Source organism: Neoarius graeffei, chromosome 2, assembly GCF_027579695.1.
Source record: "Neoarius graeffei isolate fNeoGra1 chromosome 2, fNeoGra1.pri, whole genome shotgun sequence".
NCBI classification, from domain to species: domain Eukaryota; kingdom Metazoa; phylum Chordata; class Actinopteri; order Siluriformes; family Ariidae; genus Neoarius; species Neoarius graeffei.
The window spans coordinates 87,353,565-87,372,991 of NC_083570.1; the positions used below are offsets into that span (position 1 = coordinate 87,353,565).

Genomic DNA, 19,427 nt, shown 5'->3' on the forward strand with positions numbered 1-19,427 from the left:
TACACTCACTCACTCACTTTCTCAACTGCTCAGTAGTACTTTCACTCACTCACTCAACTGTTCAATAATACACTCACTCACTCACTCACTCACTCACTCACTCACTCACTTTCTCGACTGTTCAGTAATACTTCCACTCACTCACTCTCTCTCTCTCTCTCTCTCTCTCTCTCTCTTAACTGCTCAGTAGTACTTTCACTCACTCACTCACTCACTCAATCACTCAATCACTCACTCTCTCACTTTCTCAACTGCTCAGTAATACTTCCACTCACTCACTCACTCACTCACTCACTCACTCACTCACTCACTCACTCACTCACTTATACTTCCACTCACTCACTCACTCACTCACTCACTGGGATGAAGGTTCACATTCCAGCAGGACAATGACCCTAAACATACTGCTAAAGCTACACTAGAGTGGTTTAAAGGGAAACATTTAAATGTCTTGGAATGGCCTAATCAAAGCCCAGACCTCAATCCAACTGAGAATCCGTGGTATAACTTGAAGATTGCTGTACACCAACACAACCCATCTAACTTGAAGGAGTTGGAGCAGTTTTGCCTTGAGGAATGGACAAAAACCCCAGTGGCTAGATGTGCTAAGCTAATAGAGACATACCCCAAGAGACTTGCAGCTGTAATTGCAGCAAAAGGTGGCTCTACAAAGTATTGACTTGGGGGGTGAATACCTATGCACACTCCAGATTTCTGTTTTTTCATCTTAATTATTGTTTGCGTCACAATAAAACAGCAATTTTCACCTTTAATGTGGTAGGAATGTTGTGTAAATCAAATGGTGCTAACCCCCCCATCCATTTTAATTCCAGCTTTTAATGCATCAAAACAGGACAAACACCAAGGGGGAGGAATACTTTTACAAGACACTATATATAATTGTTTGTGTGAATGGTGTGCTGATGGTGTGTCACTTTAAATGTTGTGGCTAGAAGGAACTGTGGGTGGCATTATCTCCTTTCCTTTCATAAAGGATGGTCCGGTGTACTCTTTGCTCAAGGAGATAGGAAAGGAAGCACTGAAGCACATTTCCTTAGCATTTAGAGAATTCAAACAACTCTTATCATGACTGCCACATAGATCCTTCCAGGTCATTTCATTCAGTTAGGAAGCTTCCTAAACATAAAAGACAACTGGACTGCAGCCACTGACTGATTCATGCACTTAGTCTTTGCTCAATTGCTTGCTGAGTCATGTGCTCGCTCACTCACTTATTCACTTGAACAGTCATTCTTTCTCTCATTGACTCATTCAGTGAAGAAGAAAGATTCCTCTCAAGGCATCACACTTTTTCAAATATATTTATTTTATGAAAATGGAAAAAGAAGCATAAATCCACAACATCTCATCTCATTATCTCTAGCCGCTTTATCCTTCTACAGGGTCGCAGGCAAGCTGGAGCCTATCCCAGCTGACTACGGGCGAAAGGCAGGGTACACCCTGGACAAGTCACCAGGTCATCACAGGGCTGACACATAGACACAGACAACCATTCACACTCACATTCACACCTACGGTCAATTTAGAGTCACCAGTTAACCTAACCTGCATGTCTTTGGACTGTGGGGGAAACCGGAGCACCCGGAGGAAACCCACGCGGACACGGGGAGAACATGCAAACTCCGCACAGAAAGGCCCTCGCCGGCCCCGGGGCTCGAACCCAGGACCTTCTTGCTGTGAGGCGACAGCGCTAACCACTACACCACCGTGCCGCCTAAATCCACAACATTACTGTTAAAAGCAGAACAGCTTTCATACCATATGTGAGTATAGATAAGCCTCAGTTATCTCATCTCATCCAATATTCAGCCCAGCGCACCATACTCCAGCTACGTTGGGTAAATGAGCACAGGAATTTAAAAAAAAAAAGCAGAGAAGCTCTGTATGAGTTCACTTTACATCAGTGACAATGTGTTTCCTTGTTTTCCATCATCTAATTAACAGTTATTCCACAAAATCGAGTTACACATGAGCTGATAGCTGACGAGGCGTGTAGCACCGAGCTGGCTATAAGCCACATATGACAAGACTGAGTGGAATAACTGTTGTATTCTATCCACATTCACTGGATTTTGAGAAACAGAGCATTATTTATTTATTTATTTATGTTTTCCAAATTCGATAAATAAAAACTTTATACAAAATGTCCAACAAAATCATTTCCGCTTAGAATGTACTGTAAATAAACCGGCGAAATGACTGGAGCAATTTGTGAAAAATGCTAGAATAATAATTCTTGAAGAATTAAAAGTATACATTCTTGCCATCAAATACTTTTATTCCATATTTTGTTGCTTTTTTTGTATTTTTGGGGGGTTTTGTTTTCAAGCAGAGTTTTTATTTCATCCTTGGTTGGTTCAGCAACATGCTCTGCCATTTTGTTTTTCTCTACTCACGGTATATGGCACGATATATGAGCCAATCAGAGCAAGCAATTGCTCATATCCAGTGAATGTGGATAGAATAATAGCTCATATACTTCATCTCACTGCTTTTTCCTCTCTCATTTTGTTTATTCTGTGTCCTTCTCTGTAGATAAGTTGGATGATGATTTGGAGATGACAATGGTGTGTCATCGTCCAGAGGGTTTGGATCAGCTGGAAGCTCAGACCAACTTCAGCAAGAGAGAGCTGCAAGAACTCTATAGGGGGTTTAAAAATGTACATGTTTTACACACGCGCACACACACACACACACACACACACACACACACACACACACACACACACACAGTATTTACACAATGAAATCATTGTTGTTCATCAAAGTGTTTCTGAACTTGTTTTAATTATTGCTAATTGTTTTTTATTTATCATTATTCATTTAATGAATATGCTCATTTCATCTGTCATCTCATTTTCATCTGCTTATCCGGGGCCAGGTCGCAGAGGCAGCAGTCTGAGCATGGAAGCCCAAACTTCCCTCTCCCCAGACACCTCGGCCAGCTCCTTGGGAAGAACTCCGAGGCGTTCCCAGGCCAGCTGAGAGACATAGTCCCTCCAGCATGTCCTGGGTCTTCCCCAGGGCCTCCTCCCAGGGGGATATGCCTGGAACACCTCCCCAGGGAGGCGTTCAGGAGGCATCCGAAAGAGATGCCTGAGTCACCTCAGCTGATTCCTCTCGATGTGGAGGAGCAGCGGCTCTACTCTGAGCTCCTCCTGAGTGACTGTGCTTCTCACTCTATCTCTAAGGGAGCGCCCAGCCACCCTGTGAAGGAAACTCATTTCGGCCGCTTGTATCCGCGATCTTGTTCTTTCGGTCATTACCCAAAGCTCATGACCATAGGTGAGAGTCGGAATGTAGATCGACCGGTAAATCAAGAGCTTTGCCTTTTGGCTCAGCTCCTTCTTCACCATGACGGACCGGTAAAGCGACTGCATCACTGCGGAGGCTGCACCGATCCGCCTGTCGATCTCACGCTCCATCCTTCCCTCACTCGTGAACAAGATCCCGAGATACTTAAACTCCTCCACTTGAGGCAGGACTTATCCACCAACCTGGAGAGGACAAGCCACCCTTTTCCGGTCGAGAACCATGGCCTCTGTCTTGGAGGTGCTGATTCTCATCCCAGCCACTTCACACTCGACTGCAAACTGCCCCAGTGCATGCTGAAGGTCCTGGTTTGAAGAAGCCAACAGCACAACATCATCCACAAAAAGCAGAGATGAAATCCTGTGGTTCCCAAACAGGATTCCCTCCGGCCCCTGGCTGCACCTAGAAATTCTGTCCATAAAAATTATGAAGGGCGGCACGGTGGTGTAGTGGTTAGTGCTGTCGCCTCACAGCAAGAAGGTCCGGGTTCGAGCCCCGTGGCCGGCGAGGGCCTTTCTGTGCGGAGTTTGCATGTTCTCCCCGTGTCCGCGTGGGTTTCCTCCGGGTGCTCCGGTTTCCCCCACAGTCCAAAGACATGCAGGTTAGGTTAACTGGTGACTCTAAATTGACCGTAGGTGTGAATGTGAGTGTGAATGGTTGTCTGTGTCTATGTGTCAGCCCTGTGATGACCTGGCGACTTGTCCAGGGTGTACCCCGCCTTTCGCCCGTAGTCAGCTGGGATAGGCTCCAGCTTGCCTGCGACCCTGTAGAAGGATAAAGCGGCTAGAGATAATGAGATGAGATGAGAAAAATTATGAACAGAACTGGTGACAAAGGGCAGTCCTGCCGGAGTCCAACATGCACTGGGAACAGGTCTGACTTACTGCCGGCAATGCAAACCAGACTCCTGCTCAATTCATACAGGGACTGGATAGCCCTTAGCAAAGAGCCCCGAACCCCATACTCCCAAAGCACCCCCCACAGGATGCCACGAGGGACACGGTCGAATGCCTTCTCCAGATCCACAAAGCACATGTGGACTGGTTGGGCAAACTCCCATGAACCCTTGAGCACCCTATGAATGGTATAGAGCTGGTCCAGTGTTCCATGACCAGGATGAAAACCGCATTGTTCCTCCTGGATCCGAGGTTCGACTATTGGCCGAATTCTCCTCTCCAGTACCCTGGAGTAAACCTTCCTGGGGAGGCTGAGACGTGTGAGTCCCCTATAATTGGAGCACACTTTCCAGTCCCCTTTCTTAACCCTTTGATGCAAAACATGGGTCAAAAGTGACCTGGCTGAGTTTTTATCTTCTATATCTTTGCAATAAATTAATTCCATCATTCAGTATTCAAGGTATTCCTCAATTAACTTGTTTTTGATCATCATACATCATTATTTTATTTTTTCCTTTCTTACTTTCTGAATAAAAACCCTTTTTGTATCACTGCCCTTCTAATGCACAACATGGGTCAAAAACGACCTGCATTCATTTTCCAGGTTATTTCATGTATGGCTGAGTGTTTCTATGATATACTTTTAAAATAAATTCATTTTGTCATTTACTTTTCCAAATATGCAGTACATATCTTGTTTTTGTTTAGCACAAATCATCATTTTTATTTTTCCTTTCTTAAGTTATGAACAAGCACAGCTTTTGTAATTCTACATCAAGTTTACACACATGGGTCAGAAACGACCCGCATGCATTTACTACAGCGTTTGGTGGGAACTGTGAATTGTGCTTGTCAGACATTTCACAGCTCAGCACAGCGCCCTTTGCCCATCTAATACATGTAAGTAATGTTTTTCAATTGTTCTAACATTACCTTAGAAAAATATTGATTATGTTTAGGTTACCTTGAGAGTGAGTAGATTACTTGTCAGAAAATTACAAGTAATTACTATTAGCTACCTAGCTGTTGACATATTCTACTTTAGTTAGCTAATTTTATTGTAGTTGGCTTAGCTAACTACATAGTTAATAAATAAATAACTGGCCCCATTCACTGCCAAAGTAATTACTTGAAACAAATTATTATTATAGTATTAAGACATTTAATTTTAATCACACTTGGATGACCCATGTGTAGTAATATAAAAAGTATTTTTGTTCATAAAGTAGGAAAGAAAAAAATTAAATTAATGATTTGTGGTAATTAAAAACAAGATATTTAAAGAATACTTGGAATATTCAATCATAAAATAAATTGATTTCAAAAGATAGAGCAAAGAAAAACTCAGTCAGCATGAAATAACCTGGAAAATGAATGCAGGTCATTTTTGACCCATGTTGTGCATTAGAAAGGGTGCGCATATGTTTTGCATCAAAGGGTTAAAAAGAGGGACCAACACCCCGGTCTGCCACTACAGAGGCACTGTCCCCAACCGCCACGCGATGTTGCAGAGGCGTGTCAGCCAAGACAGCCCCACAACAGCCAAAGACTTGAGATACTCAGGGCGGATCTCATCCACCCCCGGTGCCTTGCCACTGAGGAGCTTGCAAACCAGCTCAGTGACTTCGGCTTGTGTAATGGACGAGTCCACCTCTGAGTCATCAGCCTCCGCTTCCTCAATGGAAGACGTGACGGTGGGATTGAGGAGATCCTCGAAGTATTCCTTCCACCGCCCGACAATATCCCCAGTCGAGGTCAACAGCTCCCCACCCGCAGTGTAAACAGTGTTGGCAGAGTACTGCTTCCCCCTCCTGAGGCGCCGGACGGTTTGCCAGAATTTCTTCGAGGCCGACCGATAGTCCTCCTCCATGGTCTCACCAAACTCCTCCCAGTTCCGAGTTTTTGCCTCCGCAACTGCCCGAGCTGCGGCACGCCTGGCCTGCCGATAACCGTCAGCTGCCTCAGGAGTCCCGGAGGCCAACATGGCCTGATAAGACTCCTTCTTCAGCTTGCCGGCATCCCTTACTTCCGGTGTCCACCACTGGGTTCGGGGATTGCCGCTACGACAGGCACTGGAGACCTTGCATCCACAGCTCCAAACAGCCGCGTCGATAGTGGAGGCAGAGAACATGGTCCACTCAGACTCAATGTCCCCCGTTTCCCTCGGAAGCTGGGAGAAGCTCTCCTGGAGGTGGGAGTTAAAGACCTCCCTGACAGAGTGCTCGGCCAGACGTTCCCAGCAGGCCCTCACCATACGTTTGGGCCTGCCAGGTCTGTCCATCTTCTTCCTCCGCCAGCGGCTCCAACTCACCACCAGGTGGTGATCAGTTGACAGCTCAGCCCCTCTCTTCACCCAAGTGTCCAAGACATAAGGCCGGAGATCAGATGAAACAACAACAAAGTCGATCATCGACCTCCGACCTAAGGTGACCTGGTGCCACGTGCACTTATGGACACCCCTATGCTCGAACATGGTGTTCGTTATGGACAAACTGTGACTAGCACAGAAGTCCAATAACAAAGCACCACTCGGGTTCAGATTGGGGAGGCCATTCCTCCCAATCATGCCCCTCCAGGTGTCACTGTCTTCGCCCACGTGAGCGTTGAAGTCCCCCAGTAGAACAATGGAGTCCCCAGTCTGAGCACCTCTCAGTACCTCTCCCAGGGACTCCAAGAAGGCCGGATACTCTATACTGCTATTCGGCCCGTAGGCACAAACAACAGCAAGAGCCCTCTCCCCGACCCGAAGGCGCAGAGAGGTGACCCTCTCGTTCACTGGGGTAAACTCCAACACATGGCAGCTGATCTGGGGAGCTATAAGCAAGCCCACATCAGCCTGCCGCCGCTCCCTGTGGGTGACTCCAGAGAAGTGGAGAGTCCAGCCCCTCTCGAGGAGCTGGGTTCCGGAGCCCAAGCTGTGCGTGGAGGTGAGCCTGACTATCTCTAGCCGGTTCCTCTCAACCTCCCACACAAGCTCAGGCTCTTTCCCCCCCCAGCAAAGTGACATTCCATGTCCCAACAGCTAGCCACTGTGTTTGGGGATCAGGTTGTCTAGGCCCCTGCCTTCGACTGCCGCCCAGGCCCCTGCCTTCGACTGCCACCCAATCCACACTGCACCGGCCCCCTACGGCTACCTCTGTGGGTGGTGAATCCACAGGAGGTCGGGCCCACATCACCGCTTCTGGCTGAGCCCGGCCGGGCCCCGTGGGCAAAGGCCTCGCCACCAGGTGCTTGCATACAAGCCCCAACCCCAGGCCTGGCTCCAGGGTGAGGCCCCAGCTGCGCCATACTGGGCGACGTCATGGTCCTTGATTTTTTAATTTCCATAAGGGGGTTTGGTGAACTGCTCTTGGTCTGGCCTGTCACCTAGGACCTGTCTGCCTTGGGAAACCCTAACAGGGGCATAATGCCCCCGACAACATAGCTCCTAGGATCATTCAAGCATACAAACCCCTCCACGACAATAAGATGGCAGTTCTAGGAGGGGTTAATGAATATGCAATTTAGAAAAATAATGGGTGTTTATGTTTACAGAAATTAATTTGATTTAATTAGATTATTTGCTTTAATTTAATGTTATTGAAATAAATAACCTGTTCAAACTGGACAATGTTGAGCTTAGCAATCGATGTTCACATTCATGAGTCTCCTTATCAATTTACACACATAGGAGCTCTTGTAGGATAGACTGTTTTTTTTCCCAAATTAACTGTATTTTCATGAATGTCACATTTCCTGTGCAAATGTTCTTGCAAATGATTTATGTATACATTTGTTTTCTCATTTTATAGATGAGGCCCATTATGACCATATAATATATTTGGCTAATTGCATAATTTCTGGCTTCTGTTGACATTTTTCTGGCTCAGTCATAAGACAGTTGCAAGTGTTCGAGCATTCAAAATATTTTTAAGCCATTCTTTTCATTTAAATTTCTTTGTAACTTTTTAAAAATAGCCTCATTTAGGTTGTAGCTCATACTGGCCACTGTTGCTGTGTGTGAGTTTGAAATCCGATCAGTCCCGTGGGAGGAGTAGTGATTTTTGTGAAATTGCATATGATCCATATGTAGCCGCATCCAGAGCAGGTGGCGCCACCTGGTGAACAATTCTTGTTGGAATATTTCTTGAGAGTCTTCTGGATGAGTTTCAGTGAAAACATCCTAGCAGTTTACGAACAGTAGTGTTTGGTGTGACGAGTCACCCAAAATTTTCAAACACCCATAAAATGTTAAATATGACAGATGGCACCACCACCTTGGCAACTTTTATACATCCCAACCTGGGGAGCATTCCATATGAGTTTGATCAAAATCTGATCACTCCTGCAGGAAGAGTAGCGATTTTCGTTAAATTGCATGTGACCCCTCTGTAGCCTCATCCATGGTAGGTGGCACCACCTGGTGAACAATTCTTGTTGGAATATGTCTTTAGAGTCTTCTGGGTGAGTTTCAGTGAAAACGTCCCAGCAGTTTACAAAAAGTAGCGTTTAATGTGACGAGTCACTCAAAAATTTCAGACACCCATAAAATTGTCAGTATGACAAGTGGCACCACAATCTTGACAACTTTTATGCACATCCACCTGGGGAATATTGTATGTGAGTTTGATTGAAATCTGATCAGTCCTGTAGGAGAAGTAGTGATTTTTGTAAATTGTGGATGTACAACGACAGACGATGGACAGACGACGCATGATTGCATAAGCTCATCCGGCCTGGCCTGTGGCTGGATGAGCTAAAAACCAAAGTCAACCAACGTAATTAACCATAGGTTCTGCATATTTCCCTTCTTTCTAGTTAATGATCTTTGCTTTCTTCTTTCTTAGGAATGTCCTAGTGGGGTTGTCAATGAAGAGACATTTAAACAGATTTACTCACAGTTCTTTCCTCAGGGGGGTAAGTCTGTATGCATATGATAGAAAGTGAGATTTTATGTGCGTGTGTGTGTGTGTGTGTACTCCTAACAGTTTCTACTGCTTTCTATAGACGCCAGCACATATGCTCACTACCTGTTTAATGCCTTTGACTCGGAACACAACGGCTCCATCAAGTTCGAGGTGATCCTCTCTGTCACATTGTGTGCATCTCTCTCTCTCTCTCTCTCTCATTCCCTCCTTTTAGTCATCCTGTTTCTCAGTGTGACTCACATTTATTTTTCCCTCACGTCTATTTCATCAATTTTCATGCCAGGTTGGGCATATGCCATTTTTTTTCACATTATCATTGAGTTGCTATTTTCATGGTCAGTAATGAAAGTGCTTGCGCTGATGTGATGAGCCTCTGTTTCTCAAGTGTGAAGCTAAATCATAATTTCAAGACCTGAGAATTAATAAGATACTGAGCCATAAAACAAACCCTCAGTAAGATCAGTAAGTCTTAAATAACATTTTGGTGTAAACATCTCATATACACTCACCAGCCACTTTATTAGGAACACCCATACACCTGCAGTTTGATGCAGTTCTCTAATCAGCCAATCCCTTGACAGCAGCACAATGCATAAAATCATGCAGATACAAATCAAGAGCTTCAGTTAATGTTCACTTCAAACATCAGAATGGGAAAAATTGTGATCTCAGAGTGTGACTTTCACTGTGGCATGGGCGTTGGTGTCAGATGGACTGGTTTGAGTATTTTAGAAACTGCTGATCTCCTAGGGTTTTCACACACAGCAGTCTCTAGAGTTTACACAGAATGGTGTGAAAAACAAAAAACATTGAGTGAGTGACGGTTCTGTGGGTGGAAACAAACGCCTTGTTGATAAGAGAGATAAGAGGAAAATGGCCAGATTGGTTCAAGCTGCAAGGAAGGATATATTAACTCATATAATCGCTCTTTACAACCGTGGTGAGCAGAAAAGCATTTCAGCATGCAACAGCAGAAGACCACATTGGGTTCCACTCCTGCAGCCAACAACAAGAATCTTAGAATCAAGAAAAAGTTCCTATCAAGAACAAGTGTTCAGTGAGTATATATTTAGTGTCATATCAAAAATTCTTTAGAAAAAAAAACCCTCAAAATTTTCTTACAATCAGCTTCTGCAGATTTACACTATCAATGTCACCCCATTAAAATATAAACAGATTCATTCAACCACTAATGAATCACCACTGACTTCATTATTTTATTTGTAAGAAATAAGAACAAACAACAAAGTTATGGACAGTTACAGATTGAATATCAAGTAATCAATATACATGAAATGTCAAAGTATATGGACATCTGACCATCACACCCATGTCTGCTTCTTCTCCAAACTTTCGGCACAAATTTGGGAACACAAAATTATATAGGCTGTCTCTGTATGCTGTAGTGTTACAATTTCCATCCATCCATCCATCCATCCATCCATTATCCATAACCGCTTATCCTGTGCAGAGTCATGGGCAAGCTGGAGCCTATCCCAGCTGACTATGGGCGAGAGGCGGGGTATACCCTGGACAAGTCGCCAGGTCATCACAGAGCTGACACATAGAGACAACCATTCACACTCACATTCACACCTATGGCCAATTTAGAGCCACCAATTAACCTAACCTGCATGTCTTTGGACTGTGGGGGAAACCGGAGCACCCGGAGGAAACCCACGTGGACACGGGGAGAACATGCAAACTCCATACAGAAAGGCCCCCGTCAGCCACTGGGCTCGAACCCAGAACCTTCTTGCTGTGAGGCATGACGATGCCCCTGTGCACAAAGCGAGCTCCATGAAGACATGGTTTGGCAATGTTGGTGTGGAACATCTTAAGTGACCTGCACACAACCCTGACCTCAACCTCACTGAACACCTTTAAGATGAACTGGAATGCCGAGTGCACCCCAGACCTCCTCACCCAACATCAGTGCCTGATCTCACTAATGCTCTTGTGGCTGAATGAACAAAAATCCCAACAGCCACGCTCCAAAATCTAGTGGAAAGTCTTCCCAGAAGAGTGGAGGTTAACAGCAAAGGGGGACTAAATCTGGAATGGGATGTTCAAAAAGCATATATGGGTATGATGGTGGGTCAGGTGTCCACAAACCTTTGGCCACATAGTGCACACACTATCCTAATGTCTCACAAATGTGAATACTTACAAGAGTGCATGAAAAGACAGCTTCTGTAGGTTATGACAGAAAATATAAATTAATCTGGAAGAAAAAGGACTGGCATCTCATTCTGGGTGTATTCCCATTTTATGCACAGTGATCCCAGGATAGACTGCAGATCCAGCATGACACTGACCTGGTTTAAACAGTTACAGAAGATGAAATTGAATGAATGAATGAATGAATGAATGAACAAACAATGCCATGATCTTTTTGTGCTTGCATCATCACAAAAAACAAGGCCCAAGTTTTGTCAACAGTGTGCGTCTAAATGAGACACACTCTCTCTCTCTCTCTCCACATGCTGTCATTCTGCAGTGTAATCTTTTCATCTCTCTGTATCTCTCTGTTTGCTGTTTGTATCCAGGACTTTGTTACAGCTCTGTCCATCTTGTTAAGAGGTTCTACACAGGAGAAGTTGCAGTGGACGTTCAACCTGTACGACATCAACCGAGATGGCTACATTAACAAGGAGGTTTGTTTGTGGGTTGGGGAAGGTGTGTGTGTGTGTGTGTGTGTGTGTGTGTCTACAGTTGGCCTATTACTATGTGTACAGGAGATGACAGATATAGTGAGTGCTATCTATGACATGATGGGGAAATATACGTACCCCGCTCTGAAGATAGACACGCCCAAACAGCACGTGGATGCTTTCTTTCAGGTAAGAAACTGTTTATAATTATACATCAAATGATCCAGAAGGTCATCCTGTTTTTACCGTATGTGTATATAGACAGATAAATAAAGATGTAGATGTGGTTAAACATGCATTAGATTTGATTTAAATCATATTTTGTTCAACTATATTAGATCCCAGAATTGTAGAATGATTATTTTTATTTTCCTCTGCAGAAAATGGACAAAAACAGAGATGGAGTTGTCACTCTTGATGAGTTCATTTTATCCTGTCAAGAGGTAACTACATCATTGCTCCTACTTTTGACCACTTTTCTTTTCCTTTTCTTTTGGGTTTGATAATTCCTTGTATGCACTTCCCCCTAGTGGCAAACACAGCTCACTGTAACCCACAAATATCCACCAAGCTTTTCAGGTGTCACATGCCCATGTCAACCTGTTACTATTTTCCTTTATATCTTTATATTTTCATTGAATCTTATAGCTTTATTAGCTCAGCTGAAGGTTATTAGATGATTCCTTTGGACAGCCTACTGATTGGTTCAACATACAGTGACTAAAAATCACCTCGGCAATCATTAGTGTCATTTTTCTATCTTTAATTTGACCTTGGAACCAACAAAAGTCTGGATAAATCAAATGTTGTAGGTTTTGTGGATTTACAGTTTTTATTTCAATGTAAATCATTGTTCATAAAAATTAAATATCTGACGTGATTAACCTTGATTTCTGGCTTTACTATAAGCCAGTACACAGGAGCACAACTAAGTCAAAATACATTTCTAATGAATTTACTTTCCTCTTTTAGACCAGAAAACAGTACTGGAAATGTGAATTACCTATTACCAACTTACTGAAGCTGATAATAAGTGTAAACATATATTTAGTCACAATTAGACTATAGGATTATACTAGTGCATCTCAAAAAATTAGAATATTGTGAAAAAGTGCAATATTTTCCATCAGTTATTTAAGAAAGTGAAAATGTTATATATTATAGACTCATTACATATAAACTAAAATGTTTCAAGCATTTTTCTATTTTAATTTTAATCAGTATGGCATACAGTACAAAAACATAAAAAAACCCATCTCAAAATATTAGAATATTTCATTTGGAGTTTGAGTAAAACAGTATGAACACAGTGTATCTCTCGGTCTAGTTCAGTACACACAACCACAATCATGGAGAAGACTGCTGACTTGACTGTTGTCCAGAAGATGATCACTGATGCCCTCCACAAGGAGGGTAAGCCACAAAAGCTCATTGGTGAAAAGGGTGGCTGGAAAAGGTGCACAAGCAACAGGGATGGCCGCAGTCTTGAGAGGATTGTCAAGAAAAGTTGATTCAAGAACTTGGGAGAGCTTCACAAGGAGTGGACTGAGGCTGGTGTCAGTGTATCAAGACCCATCACAAACGGACATCTTCAAGAAAGGGGATACAACTTTTGCATTCCTAATATCAAGCTACTTCTGAGCCAGAGACAATGTCAGAAGTGTCTTATCTGGGCTAAGGAGAGAAAGAAATGGACTGTTGCTCAGTGGTCCAAAGTCCTCTTTTCAGATGAAAGTACATTTTGCATTTAATTTGGAAATCACGGTTCTAGAGTCTGGAGGAAGAGTGGAGAGGCACAGAATCCAAGGTGTTTGAAGCCCAGTGTGAAGTTTCCACAGTCTGTGATGATTTGGGGTGCCATGTCATCTGCTGGTGTTGGTCCACTGTATTTTATCAAGTCCAAAATCAACACAGCCATCTACCAGGAGATTTTAGAACACTTCATGCTTCCATCTGCTTTTGGAGATGCTGATTTCCTTTTCCAGCAGGACTTAGCACCTACCCACAGTGCCAAAACTACTACCAAATGGTTTGCTGACCATGATATTAGTGTGCTTGATTGGCCAGCCAACTTGCCTGACCTGAACCCCATAGAGAATCTATGGGGTATTGTCAAGAGGAAGATGAGAAACACCCGACCCAAAAATACAGATATGCTGAAGGCCACTATCAAAGCAACCTGGGCTTCAATAACACCTCAGCAGTGCCACAGACTGATCACCTCCATGCCACACCGCATTGATACAGTAATTCATGGTAAAGGAGCCCCAACCAAGTATTGAGTGTATAAATGAATATACTTTTCAGAAGTTGGACATTTCTGTATTGTAAATCCTTTTTTTGATTGATCTTAGGGAATATTCTAATAATCTGAGATACTGGATTTCTGATTTTCATGAGCTATAAGCAGCGATGGGAATAAGGGCGTTAGAAATAAACGGCGTTACTAACGGCGTTACTTTTTTTAGTAACCAGTAATCTAACTAATTACTTTTTACATCGTTATAACGCCGTTCCCATTACTTACAATAAAATGCTCTGCGTTACTTTATTAAAGCTGTTTTCATCTGGCACGCTGCTCGTTCAGCCTTTCTTTACTCTGCTTTAGTGTGGGGCGGGGAGATGCGAGACAACGGCATAGTCAGCCAATCAGAGTAGATTTGGACAACATACGTAGGTAGGCCACGCCTACTGCACTACTGCGCACACTTTCAATCAGAAGACAGCGATGGCGAGCGGTCAGCCCAGCACTGCGCTTTCACATTGGAAATACAGCATTACTTTTCATTACTTGAAATAAAAGGCAAAAATGTCTACGTGCAATGTACATTATGTCGAGGAGCAAAGCGTTTGTCCTCGTCAGTGGCCAGTAATTAGTAACAATTTTAATAACTACAAAAATATATAAAATTTGATAGATGTCTTATCTCACATTGTCCCACAAAAATATTAATATAGTGTAGATAACATTACTAACTGGTTCTGTTAAGTGTCCATTTCGGTCATTAAACACATTTAACATTCACTTTTATTATGATTACACTAATTGAATTTGTTTTTTGTTTTTGTTTTTTTTGGGGGGGGGGACACAAAATGTAACGGAATAATTACTTTCCCTGGTAATTAGTTACTTTTATGACAAAGTAACTCCGTTACTTTTTGGGAAAAGTAACTAGTAACTATAACTAATTACTTTTTGAAAGTAACGTGCCCAACACTGGCTATAAGCCATATTCATCAAAATTAAAACAAAAAAGGCTTTAAATATTTCACTTTACATGTAATGAATATAGAGTATATGAAAGTTTACCTTTCTGAATTAAATTATGTAAAAAAGGAACTTTTTCATGGTATTCTAATTTTTTGAGATGCACTAGTACAAAACCCAATTCCAAAAAAGTTGGGACACTGTGTAAAACATAAATAAAATCAGAATGTGAAGATTTGTAAATCATGGAAACCCTATATTTCATTGAAAATAGTACAAAGACAACACATCAAATGTTGAAACTGAGAAATTGTTTTTTGAAAATATATATTCATTTTGGAGTTTGCATGTTCTCCCCGTGTCCGCGTGGGTTTCCTCCGGGTGCTCCGGTTTCCCCCACAGTCCAAAGACATGCAGGTTAGGTTAACTGGTGGCTCTAAATTGACCGTAGGTGTGAATGTGAGTGTGAATGGTTGTCTGTGTCTATGTGTCAGCCCTGTGATGACCTGGCGACTTGTCCAGGGTGTACCCCGCCTTTCGCCCGTAGTCTGCTGGGATAGGCTCCAGCTTGCCTGCGACCCTGTAGAAGGATAAAGCGGCTAGAGATAATGAGATGAGATGAGATATATTCATTTTGAATTTGATGTCAGCAACATGTGCAGGTTAAAACCATATACAACCCCTGGCAAAAAGTATGGAATCACCAGTCTTGGATGAGCACTCATTCAGACGTTTTATTCTGTAGAACAAACTGAGATCACAAACATGATACAATAATAAAGTCATTCCAAAGTGCACCTTCTTGGCCTTCAGAAACACTAAAATAAACGAAGAAAATACATTGTGATAGTCAGCAAATGTTACTTTTATAGACCAAGCACAGAGAAAAAAATATGGAATCACTCAATTCTGAGGAAAAAAATATGGAATCACTCAATTTTCAGGTAGAAAATAAGGACTCACCCAGTCAATTTCCTTTCCCTAAATTGACACCTGCCTCAGATTAGATCTGCTCGTTAGTCTGCAGTTAGAAACAGCGCAGTTATCACACCTTGGAGGGCTGCTGGACCAAGTGGATTGGCAAGAATCATGGCTCCAACAAGAGAGATGTCTCTTGAAACAAAAGAGAGGATTGTCAAACTTCTTAAAGAAGGTAACTCTTCACGCATGGTTGCCAAAGATGTGGGCTGTTCACAGTCAGCTGTATCTAAGATATGGACCAAGTACAAACAGCATGGGAAGGTTTTTAAAGCCAAGCGTACTGGTAGACCAAGGAAGACATCAAAGCGTCAAGACAAAAAACTTAAGGCCGTATGTCTTGAAAACCAAAAAAGTACAACAAAACAAATGAAGCATAAATGGGAGGAAGCTGGAGTCAATGTACAAGTATGTGACCGAACCGTGAGAAATCGCCTAAAGGAAATGGGATTTTCATGTAGGAAAGCTAAAAGAAAACCATCGACACCTAAACAGAAAAGAACAAGACTACAATGGGCTAAGGAGAAGCAATCATGGACTGTGGATGACTGGATGAAAGTTATCTTCAGTGATGAATCACGAATCTGCATTGGACAAGGTGATGATGCTGGAACTTTTGTTTGGTGCCATTCCAGTGAGATTTATGAAGAGGACTGCCTGAAGAAAACATCCAAATTTCCACAATCCTTGATGATATGGGACTGCATGTCAGGCAACGGCACTGGGGCAATGGCTGTGGTTACTTCTTCAATAAATGCACAGGTTTACATTGACATTTTGGACAGTTTTCTTATCCCTTCAATTGAAAAGATGTTTGGGGATGATGAAATAATTTTCCAAGATGACAATGCATCGTGCCATAGAGCAAAAACTGTGAAAGCATTCCTTGGTGAAAGACACATCCAGTCAATGTCATGGCCTGCAAATAGTCCAGATCTCAACCCAATAGAAAACTTGTGGTGGAAATTGAAAAAAATGGTCCACGACAAGGCTCCGGCCTGCAAAGCTGATCTGGCAACTGCAATCAAAGAGAGTTGGCACCAGATTGATGAAGAATACTGTTTGTCACTCATCAAGTCCATGCCTAAGAGACTGCAAGCCATTATAAAAGCCAGAGGTGGTGCAACTAAGTACTAGTGATGTGTTTTGAATGTTCTTTTGTTTGTCTGTTTTTATGATTCCATATTTTTTTCCTCAGAATTGAATGATTCCATATTTTTTTCCCTGTGCTTGGTCTATAAAAGTAACATTTACTGACTTCCACAATGCTTTTTCTTCATTTCTTTTAGTGTTTCTGAAGGCCAAGAAGGTGCACTTTGGAATGACTTTATTATTGTATCATGTTTGTGATCTGAGTTTGTTCTACAGAATAAAACGTGTGAATGAGTGCTCATCCAAGACTGGTGATTCCATACTTTTTGCCAGGGGTTGTATAAATAATATCCAGAAACATTGCCATCTTCTCTGGGCCCGAGCTCTTTTACAATGGACTGAGGTGAAGTGGAAAATTGTTCCGAGGTCTGACGAATCAAAAGTAGAAATTCTTTTTAGAAATCATGGACACCACATCCTCCAGGCTAAAGAGGAGAGGGACCATCCGGCTTGTTATCAGTGCACAGTTCAAAAGCCAGCATCTGTGATGGTATGAGGGGGCATTAGTGCACATGACATGGGTAGCTTGTATATCTGGGAAGGCATCATTAATGTTGAATGATATATACATGTTTCAGAGCAATATGCTGCTATCCAGAGAAAATCTTTTTCAGGAAAGGCCTTCTTTCTTTCAGCAAGACAATGCCAAACTGCTTTCTGCACATATTAAAACTCCATGGCTCCATAGTAAAAGAGTCCGGGTGCTAAACTGGCCTGCCTGCAGTCCAGACCTGTCTCCCATTTAAAACATTTAGTGCATTATGAAACACAAACTATGACAAAGGGGACTCTGAACTATTGAGCAATTGAAATTGTATATCAGGCAAGAATGGGACAACATTTCTCTTTCAAAACTACAGCAATTGGTCTCCTCAGTTCCCAAACGTTTACAGGGTGTTGTTAAAAGAAGATGTGATGCAACACTGTGGTAAACATGCCCCTGTCCCAACTTTTTTGAAATGTGTTGCTAACATCAAATTCAAAATGAGCATATATTTTTTTTTAAAACAATAAAATTTCTGTTTCAACATGTGATATATTGTCTTTGTACTATTTTCAATTAAATATAGGGTTTCCATGATTTGCAAATCTTCACATTCTGTTTTTATTTATGTTTTGCACAGTGTCCTGATTTTTTTTGGAATTGGGGTTGTATGATTAGCTATGTTCAAATGACATGACAAACTTTGTCACCAACTTCAACTGCATTCATACTGAAAAAAAAAAGTATTCCATGCTACAAGTAGCAACTCGAACACTGGTAAAACCTCTTCCAAGTTGTAAGGGGAAATGCAAAATGAAACATTTTGAAAATGTTCAATAACGTTACTTGTATGTGGAGTACTAAATATTGCCTTAAATGACATAAAACAGTCAATTGGTTGAGATATTGTGATGCCAAATGCAAGCTACAAAAGCGACAGCTATTCCTGTGCAGCTAAGCTAGCTCAGTAGATGGATGTTTATTAAAGTAGCCAACATACTGTAGCTAAAGTCAGTCCACACTGTTTCTAACACTTAATTTAAATCATTCCTTCATATAATACTATTTCATATGGAAAACCTGTTCTTTTATAGCTAGCCGTTTACCTGAAACATCCTAATTAATGTTGACATGACAACCTCATATAAATGTGAGTCCTGTGTGATTTTTTTTTTTTTTCAGGATGACAACATCATGAGATCTTTGCAGCTCTTTGAGAATGTGATATAAAAGAAGCACAGGACTGAAGGAGGAGACACAGGCAGAAAGCAAAGCAAAGAAGACTGATTTGATTTCCAGGAACGTTTACAGCTACTTTGTTCAAGAAGGAGAGTGACAAGAAGCTACACCATCTCATGCCCATCATATCACCATGGAAACTGTAGCTTCTTGTAGCTGGACATCAGTGCAACACCACTATGTGCATAGCAACACTATGTGCTGAGCATGGTAATATATATTTTTCAATTGTTATCCAGCAACACGGATTCATGACCTTTGGAAACCAGCATTGTCCTTGTTCCGCTTCTTAGCCACATGTGCTCAACATGTTTCATGCTTACAAATTTGCAACATTTACCAATCCATATGAAAAGTTACAGAGCTTAAAGTTAGGTTTAGGTTCAAGTTGTAGCTTTTCATATGACTTTGGTTTTTCCTTATAAATGGAACAGATTTTTATCAGACTGTCCTTACTTGTTCACATTTTTTGAGATCAGGATCATGCGCTTTATGTTATCTGATCAGTTAACACATAAAATGGAGTGATTTGTTCGTTTTATTTGTATACAGGACCTGTAATGTTTCTCTGATGTT

The 19,427-nt window shown here is 42.1% G+C and overlaps 1 protein-coding gene across 1 annotated transcript in view; it reads left to right on the forward strand.

Annotated features, from left to right (window-relative positions):
* LOC132874242 (Kv channel-interacting protein 1-like) overlaps positions 1 to 19,186 on the forward strand; it is a 42,186-nt gene extending 23,000 nt beyond the window's left edge. The window contains exons 2-8 of the mRNA XM_060910252.1: positions 2,557 to 2,681; positions 9,056 to 9,125; positions 9,216 to 9,286; positions 11,686 to 11,793; positions 11,875 to 11,979; positions 12,171 to 12,233; positions 18,795 to 19,186. Of these exons, the coding sequence (XP_060766235.1) occupies positions 2,557 to 2,681; positions 9,056 to 9,125; positions 9,216 to 9,286; positions 11,686 to 11,793; positions 11,875 to 11,979; positions 12,171 to 12,233; positions 18,795 to 18,842 (590 nt within the window). The 3' untranslated portion in view covers positions 18,843 to 19,186. The remainder of the gene's footprint in view (positions 1 to 2,556; positions 2,682 to 9,055; positions 9,126 to 9,215; positions 9,287 to 11,685; positions 11,794 to 11,874; positions 11,980 to 12,170; positions 12,234 to 18,794) is intronic.
* The last annotated feature ends 241 nt before the right edge of the window (positions 19,187 to 19,427 follow it).